Source organism: Penaeus vannamei, chromosome 30 (genome assembly GCF_042767895.1).
Source record: "Penaeus vannamei isolate JL-2024 chromosome 30, ASM4276789v1, whole genome shotgun sequence".
Classification (NCBI taxonomy): Eukaryota; Metazoa; Arthropoda; class Malacostraca; order Decapoda; family Penaeidae; genus Penaeus; species Penaeus vannamei.
This window is the reverse complement of record NC_091578.1, coordinates 20,215,089-20,224,202: the sequence shown is the minus strand read 5'-3', so window position 1 is coordinate 20,224,202 and position 9,114 is coordinate 20,215,089. Positions and strand designations below refer to the sequence as shown.

The 9,114-nt window shown below is 46.3% G+C and overlaps 1 protein-coding gene across 1 annotated transcript; it reads left to right on the top strand.

The window, feature by feature from the left end:
* Positions 1–4,003: 4,003 nt before the first annotated feature.
* On the top strand, positions 4,004–5,256 carry LOC138867506 (uncharacterized). Its single transcript, XM_070143352.1, has 2 exons — positions 4,004–4,634; positions 5,060–5,256. Exons 1-2 carry the CDS (start codon positions 4,004–4,006, stop codon positions 5,254–5,256), a joined length of 828 nt encoding a protein of 275 aa, XP_069999453.1.
* Positions 5,257–9,114: the final 3,858 nt, after the last annotated feature.

The window sequence follows — 9,114 nt, the reverse complement described above, 5'->3', positions numbered from 1 at the left end:
AAGGGGCCTTGCCCTCATTAAGGTCAAAACTCCGAGCAGTTGGTGAGGCCGCCCGAAAGGCTCGTGAGCGTTGGACCGCCGATCACGATCGAAGGCGGCGGGCTCGACCGCGGGAGTATAACGAAGGGGATCTGGTCTTTGTACATCGCAGCGTTATCCTACACCCCAGTCACGGAAGCAGACCCCTGGGTCCCCGATGGTTAGGGCCGGTCCGGGTCTTGAAAAAGCTCGGGCCCGTGGCTTATGTGGTGAGGAGACCAAATTCAGATGGGCAGGAAGTCACCTTGCACCCATATAAATTTAAAGCAATTCGGGTCACTGCGGAATTCGTCCCTCCTTTCTTTCAAACTTTCCCCGTTTGGACGGCACAGCCCCTCCGGACCTGGAATCGGACATGGGACCTTTACAAGATCCCGGTGCTGATAACCTCTTGGATTCGGAATCCTCGGCCCCGTCATCGGAGGGGGTAGACGATTAACCATGGGACCCTGGGTCTGACTGGGACTGTAAAATTTAAGTTACCCCTAAAATAACAATTACATAAATAAAGACTTTGAACAAAACAATCGTGTAAAGTGCAGTGTACACTTCAACTGAAATTTAACATTTTGTTAATTGTGTAATGTAAAAATAAAACGTTTCATAAAGACAAACAATTACATAAATTAATAGTATTGTTTATTTTACATAATTATGTTGGTACTTTTACATAATCATCATAGCTATGTAATATGTATTTTTATTCCAAAATAAAGTTGGTTTCGACTGAATACGCTTCTTGATTCCTCACAATTGGTGACCCCTATACTCGGACCATGTTGCTGAAGACAACTCCTAGTGAAGCGAAAGAAAACGCCGAAACTCCTTCCATCCACGCCGTAGCAGTGAAGCTGTCCCTCTTTTGCCCACAAGAAGCTACATCCTGGTTCCGGCGGGCAGAAATCCAGTTTCGCCTGAGAAGAGTCACAGACCCCCGAACGAAGGCAGACTATGTGTTGGAGGCAATCCCCGAGCAGTTATTCCCTCGTGTTGCCGCATGGCTGGACAACCAGGACCAGAACCAAGACGTCGAATATGAAAACTTGAAGAGTTACCTTCTACAAGAGTTCACTCTCTCCGTCAGCGCCCATGCCCAAAAGCTCCTGAGTCTTCCCCATATACCTCTGGGAGACAACAGCACATGCAGCATGGAACGAGATGCAGGCTCTCACTACACTCCCTGACCTCGACCCTACAACCAACAAACCAAGGCGTGTGGACTTGATGCAGGAGCTGTGGCTGCAGCGCCTTCCCCCCTCTGTAAGATCTGCCCTGCATGAAGCCGACGACAGTCCCATAAACGATCTCATAAAGAAGGCAGACAATCTCATCAATGCTGCTAACAAGCGACGTCCCAACTCACAGGTAAGACACTACAAAGCTGGAAGTGCCTCTTCCCAACCATCACATGGATTTTGTTATTACCACTACAGGTTCGGAGCAAGGGCCCACAAGTGCCTACCTGGATGCCATTGGCCAAAAAAACGTGTAATGGGGCTACCACTCCCCGCTAAGGTGGCAACCCAGAACCCGAGACGCGGGAACATCAACGCACTTGACAACTCAGCATCGGGCTTCTTTATTACGGACTCCCTATCTGGTCGCAAATTCCTCGTGGATACAGGCGCATTCCGTTCTCTGTTCCCAGCCACAGCAGAAAACAAAACTCGTTCCTGGACACGACCATCAAATGTCAAACTTGTTGCAGCCAATGGAAGCCCCATCCCAATGTACGGTATCCAGACTATACCCATTCAAGCCGCCGGACGCAGCTTCACTTGGGACTTCATCATTGCTGATGTTAAGACACCTCTTCTGGGAGCAGACTTCCTCGGGCACCACGGACTATTCGTTGATGTCGCCAATCGTAGACTATTGGATGTAACAACCTTCTGCTCTACACCCCTAGGTTCCAATCATCAGTACACAGAAATCTGCACTGTGAGAGCAGATACCCCTTACGACAGCCTCTGCAAAGAGTACCCAGACATTTTTCGACCAGAACTCCGTCAGCAGCCTGGACAGCCAGCCAAACATGCAATATTCCATTACATCAAAACGACAGGCCCTCCGGTACACTCAAAATTCAGGCATTTATCTCCAGAGAAGCTTCAAGCAGCTAAACAAGCTTACTCCGAAATGGCTCGGATGGGCATCTGTCAAAAGGCATCAAGTCCCTGGGCATCTCCTCTGCATCTTGTGCAGAAACCCGAAGGCACCTGGCGACCATGTGGTGACTATAGGCGTCTTAACCTGATCACAGAACCAGACCACTATCCTCTTCCCAATATGGCGGACCTAACCTCTAACCTTCATGGTGCCAAGGTTTTCTATAAACTCGACTTCCTGAAAGGCTACTTTCAAGTACCAGTATACCCTGAAGACACCCAAAACAGCAGTCATTACACCTTATAGCACTTACACCTTTAATTTTTCCACATTTGGCCTACGAAATTCAGGGGCTACCTTCCAACGCATGATGGATGGCATTCTCGGAGACCTTCCCTTTTGCGCCTGCTATGTTGATGATATCCTCATCTTCTCAGGAGACCCCAACGAACATCTCCAACACTTACGGGTCGTGTTAAAACGACTCCATAATAACGGCCTGGTGGTGCGTCAAGACAAATGTCAATTTGGTGCCACATCCGTGGAATTTCTCGGGCACAAGATTTCGCCAACAGGCGTCTCACCCCTTCCAAGTAAGATAGATGCAGTTTCACGATTTCCCCCACCAACCACTATCAAAGGACTCCAAGAATTTGTCGGCATGGTAAATTACTACCATCGTTTCCTTTCAAAGATTGCACACATCATGGAACCACTTTACAACTCCCTTGCCGGCAAACCAAAGAAATTGGAGTGGGGACCTGAGCAACAAAAAGCGTTCGAGACCACCAAGATTGCCCTTGCATCAGCTACAACTCTCACCTTCACCACACCAGGCATTCCACTTACCCTTACCACAGACGCAAGCTCCATTGCTGTTGGGGCAGTCGTTGAACAGACCATAAGGGGTAAGACACATCCTCTTTGTTTTTTCAGCAGAAAGCTACGTCAAGCAGAGGTGAGATACAGCACTTTCGACCGCGAACTACTCGCTGTTTATCTTGCGGTGCGTCACTTTAAACATCTCTTAGAAGGCAGCGCATTCACCATCCTCACAGATCACCAGCCACTGGTACATGCTTTTTCCAAACCTGGTGATGCTTGGTCGGACAGACAACAGCGGCAACTCTCCAGCATCGCCGAGTTTGGCTGCTCTATCAAATATACACCAGGGAGTATGAATCCTGTAGCTGACGCACTATCAAGGGTGGAAATAAACTCTATAAACCTCGGAATTGACTACAATGAAGTAGCAGCAGCCCAAAAAGATGACCCAGAGACTACAGAATACCACACAGCCATCACCAGCCTGCAGTGGAAAGATGTTCATATTGGAGGCGAAGGCCGCACCATTCTGTGTGATGTAAGCACAGGTCGCCCACGCCCCCTTATCCCAAAATCTTTCCGCCGAAAAATCTTCAACCTCATCCATGGTCTATTACACCCGTCTGGACGAACAACTGCTCGTCTGATGAAGGATAAATTCATCTGGCACGGAATTAACAAAGACATCAAACAGTGGGCTCGAAGCTGTGTTGCCTGCCAGATGAGCAAAGTAAGTCGTCACACTGAATCTGGCACAGGAGAATTTCGGCAGCCCATGCGCCGGTTTGGACATCTCCACGTCGATGTAGTGGGACCCCTTCCACCTTCAGACGGCACTCAGTATCTATTCACTGATACAGAGCGCTCCACCCGCTGGCCGGAGGCAATTCCCACGTAACACACCACTGCCCGAGACTGTGCAGAAGCTCTATTACACGGATGGATCAGTCGTTTTGGCGTTCCAGACGACATTACCTCTGACCGCGGACCTGCCTTCACATCTCAACTTTAGACATCTTTAGGAGAATTGATGGGATCAACTATCCATCACACCACCTCATACAACCCAGAAGTCAACGGTATGGTGGAGCGGTCCCATCGTCCTCTGAAAGCAGCGTTAATGGCGCGCTGCACTAAATCAGACTGGAAAGCTCAACTTCCCTGGGTTCTTCTCGGGATCCGAACATCCCCAAAAGAGGGATTACAAGTTTCCCCTGCTGAAGCTCTCACAGTTCCAGGGGAGTTCTTCCCGAGTCTAGATACCCCTACAGATTCTGAGCACCTCACCAAACTACGCCATGCTGTTGAGAAGTACCGACCATGCACTCAGACGCACTCAACATCTCCTCCACAATACCTTCCCAAGCTGATCCACAGCTGCAAATATGTATTCGTAAGAAATGACGCTCACGGTACACCCCTCACCCGCCCGTACCGCGGGCCATATGCTGTCTTGGAGCGTAACCCCAAGGTATACCGTCTCAGCATTGGTGGGAAGAGCGACTGGGTATCCATTGACCGCTTAAAGTCTGCATACCTGGAAGAAAAGGAACCTACACAAACCACGCCTCTGGCTGATAACCCAGCTCACACCGTACCTCCTTCAAATGCACCTGCCCATGTCTCACATCCTGAAGATAAACCTTTTCAAATCTCCTCGCGTTCTGGTCGACTAATTCGCCAACCCAACCGACTCGACCTCTAACAAGCCATGGATTTTCTTTCGGGGGGAGTATTGTAACATTTAAGTTACCCCTAAAATAACAATTACATAAATAAAGACTTTGAACAAAACAATCGTGTAAAGTGCAGTGTACACTTCAACTGAAATTTAACATTTTGTTAATTGTGTAATGTAAAAATAAAATGTTTCATAAAGACAAACAATTACATAAATTAATAATATTGTTTATTTTACATAATTATGTTGGTACTTTTACATAATCATCATAGCTATGTAACATGTACTTTTATTCCAAGATAAAGTTGGATTCGATTGAATACGCTTCTTCTTGATTGCTCACAGGACGAATAGGGAGCAAGACACTTTTCCTTTTCTTCCGCTTACCATTATTTCTTTTTTCAGAGCCCCAGCGGGATGCATGCTGCCCTCTGTTGATTACCAGTCCGTCCTGTAACATAACCCTGTATGACTTGGATCCTAACACGCTTGCAGCCTGTTCTTTTTCAGAGCCTTCCCTTCATCCAGCCCGTGGAGTGAGGAATACCCTTGACGGTAGTCAACCCGACGACACATTACTAATCCCATCTTCCCCCTTCTAATGTTCAGTCGTCCTGTTTCTTCTACTTATTTCGTTCTAAACTATTTCTACTTTTCAGATCATCTCCAGATGGACGGCGGCAGGGCCCAGCAGCGAGTTTCTGTCCTGTTCTGATCCTGTTCTCTCGTTTCACACCCGCCCTTGAGCCACGCGGGTTTTCTCGCCTTCTGTCTTCGTTTCTGGCAGGGTCGCGCTTTCGTCCTGAACGTCTGCAAAAACCCTGTACAGATAAGATTTTCTCTGAGTTTGGCCAAGCTATGGCTTGTTTTCACACACCGATCGACAGTGTCCCGGAGCTGAGGTCGGTCTACGCTCTTTCCCCATGACGGGAACGTAGAGGTGGTTCTCTGTAAAGACCTGTAGGAATTTAACTTTTCTACGGAGTATTCCTGTAAATAGCTCCCTTTCCTATCGTCCTCTTAATCTTCTTCTCTGCCTTTCCTGTCAATGTAGTCTAGTGTAACACCAGGTTTGGGTTATTTTTGCGCATTGTATTATTTTAACTGTTATTTTTGTGTAAACTTTTGTATGTTTTTGTTTGCCGAAAGATTTTGAGTTTCAGCCTCTTAATCAGGTGTTTCCCTCTTCGTTTTGTTCTTTTAATTTGCATGTTGTGCATATGTTCTTAACTTTAAGTTTGTTTTTCTTAGTTTTATGATAATTTTAAGATGTTTGTTTGATTTCTTAATAATATTTTACCGTCGAGGTTCCTCTCCCAGCTTCTCAGAGCAATGTCCATGCAGAGCTGTCAGGACCGAGCCCATGACTTCCAAGGTCTTTTATTGGGGTAAGCTCTGTTGACACCCTTTACAGATCGCCTGAGAAAGTGGTAATTATACATACGGAGACATTGCCTCCCTCTACGCCCACTAATTCATTAATATTAAGTCAGATCCTCCACCGGATCCGATCGGCGCAGCCAGATGGTCGGCTTCGCATTATAACATTTATGGTTGTGTGTTACTTATGCACTTCATAATGCAGTGTGTGTTAGAACACGCCAGGCCCAAAGAATAAACCCAGTATGTTCCACCCCTTTGGTCTAAGGCAGTTCGTTCGCCAGCTCTCCTTACACAGGTGATGGTGCCATGCTGATAACGGCTCCAGCTGATCTTCCGCACTGGTGTGCGGGCGCACTCATATGTGCCCCCGCAGTTCTGACCGTACCTGGCGTGCGGGCGCGCTCCCCATGCGCACCCGCCTTCCGATGGACCGCACTGGCGTGCGGGCGCGCTCCCCATGCGCATCCGCCTTCCGATGGACCGCACTGGCCTGCGGGCGCGCTTCCCATGCGCACCCGCCTTCCGATGATCCGCACTGGCGTGTGGGCGCGCTCCCCATGCGCTCCCACCTTCCGATGATCCGCACTGGCGTGCGGGCGCGCTTCCCATGCGCACCCGCCTTCCGACGATTCGCACTGGCGTGCGGGCGCGCTCCCCATGCACACCCGCCTTCCGATGATCCGCACTGGCGTGCGGGCGCGCTCCACATGCACACCCGCCTTCCGATGGACCGCACTGGCCTGCGGGCGCGCTTCCCATGCGCACCCGCCTTCCGATGATCCGCACTGGCGTGCGGGCGCGCTCCCCATGCGCACCCGCCTTCCGATGATCCGCACTGGCCTGCGGGCGCGCTCGCCATGCGCACCCGCCTTCCGATGATCCGCACTGGCGTGCGGGCGCGCTCCCCATGCGCACCCGCCTTCCGATGATCCGCACTGGCGTGCGGGCGCGCTCCCCATGCGCACCCGCCTTAGGATGGATCCTCCCTGAGATGTTCGCCGACGTGATGGTCTTCGCCCTCTACACTTCGTCAGGGCCGACCGTTTCTCTGGTTCCTGAAACCCTTCGGGCGCCTTTCCTTCTGTCTCTCGATCGTACCTCACGAGAGATGGAACGAGTACCTCGCAGACACACCTGTTGTTTAAGGAGTCTCTCCTGCGATACTCGTCTTACTCGTCCCCTACTTAGGCGACGCACTGCCCGGGGGAGGTGTTGTAGTGTACGGCTGCGTACGTCCCGACTCTAAGGATGATGTCATCTCCAGACGAAGTCCCCGCCGTGTGCCACGTGCGGTTACATCCCGCAGACGTTTTTTTTTTTTTTTTTTTTCACCTGCGACTCAGTCCCGAAAGCTTTCTTATTCATTTATTTATTTTATTTTTACGTTCAGCCATCAGTCAAGAATGACTGGTGATAATGTGAACTTTGTTATTTTTATAACCATGAACATAATTCTAACCAAGTCTCACTACTTTTATGGCGTTGAAGTCGCCAAGCCAAACTATTTATTTATTTTTAAACATAAATATTGTAAATATGTTATGGCCGAAATGCACACACCTTTGTCTACCTTTCCATGACTGAAAATGCCTGTAACTCCCTAGTGAGTGTAATTTGCTCCCAAAATAAACTTCATACCATCATAGAGCTTTTACTCAACTCCAGTCAGAATAATTCATAATCTTACCACCACTAAAGTTCTGGTTCTGACCAAGGTTAGATGCCTAAATCTTTCTCAGACTCGGGTCTCCTAAACAGCACATTGCTGGTTGCTCTGACATCACGCAACCCTTGAAAGGCTGTAAAAAGGCTAGATAAATCAGAGAATATTAAGCTGATATCAAAAGAACAGATTCATTTTGCTATACCTGTGTTCCCGCTCCCAGCAGGCGGATGCTCAAACCGAGGGGAAGAAGAATTCTATGATCTTGCTTTTTTCTTCCAAACACGTCCACGCAGACGCTCAGCCTACGCTATCTCCCTTTTCACTTCTACACACTTACACATCCAACATTCAGCACACACATTCTGTACTTTCCTTCCACCCTTCTCTGATACAACACCCACACCCACTTACACGACATACAGGGTTCCCGAACCAACTAATCGGGTGGTGGCAGCATGCCGTAGGCTCGGAACCTTACGTCTGTTCACTACAGACGAATCTTTCCCTTGAGCAAAAACCATATTCTCGGTTGAGCCCGGACTCAACGGACTCATTATTATTGCAATTATAATAATTATTATGCTAATTATTATTGCTATTTTTATCATTATAACTATTTATATAATGATAATAGCAATAATAATGATCTTAGAATTAATAATGACAATAATGATAATTACAATGACAATGATAATATTATTTCTATTGCCATTATTAGTATGAAAATTATTGGAATAGAGTTAATTATTGCTATTATTGCAGTAATTATCAAGATTATCATTATATTTATGACTTTATCATTATTATCATTATTATTGTCATTATCATTGTCATTATCATCATAATTATCATCATTATTGTCAATAATAAAGGAAACATCGGGGAAATCATCATAATTACCTGAATTAATGTTAAAATCATCATAATTACCATTAGAAAGCGAAATGTTTTTTTTTCGACGTTTCTCTCAGAAGGCTGTAAAACGCTAGATTTTACATCTTTATTTCGACCATTGGGATTTTATTACTTCTAGCCTTTATTTCATTATAAATAAACTGAATCATAATTATTATAATTATTATCATTACTGTCATCCTTTTTATGATTATTATCATTATAGTCGTTGTCATCATGATTATCATTATTATTATCATCATTTTTGCAGTTATAATAATTATTATGCTAATTATTATTGCTATTTTGTCATTATAACTATTTATTTAATGAAAATAGCAATGATCTCAGAAATAATAATGACAATAATGATAATTATAAAGACAATGATAATGATGTTATTATTATTTCCATTGTCATTATTAGTATGGAAATTATTGGAATAGAGTTAATTATTGCTATTATTGCAGTAATTATCAAGATTATCATTATAATTATGACTTTACCATTATTATAA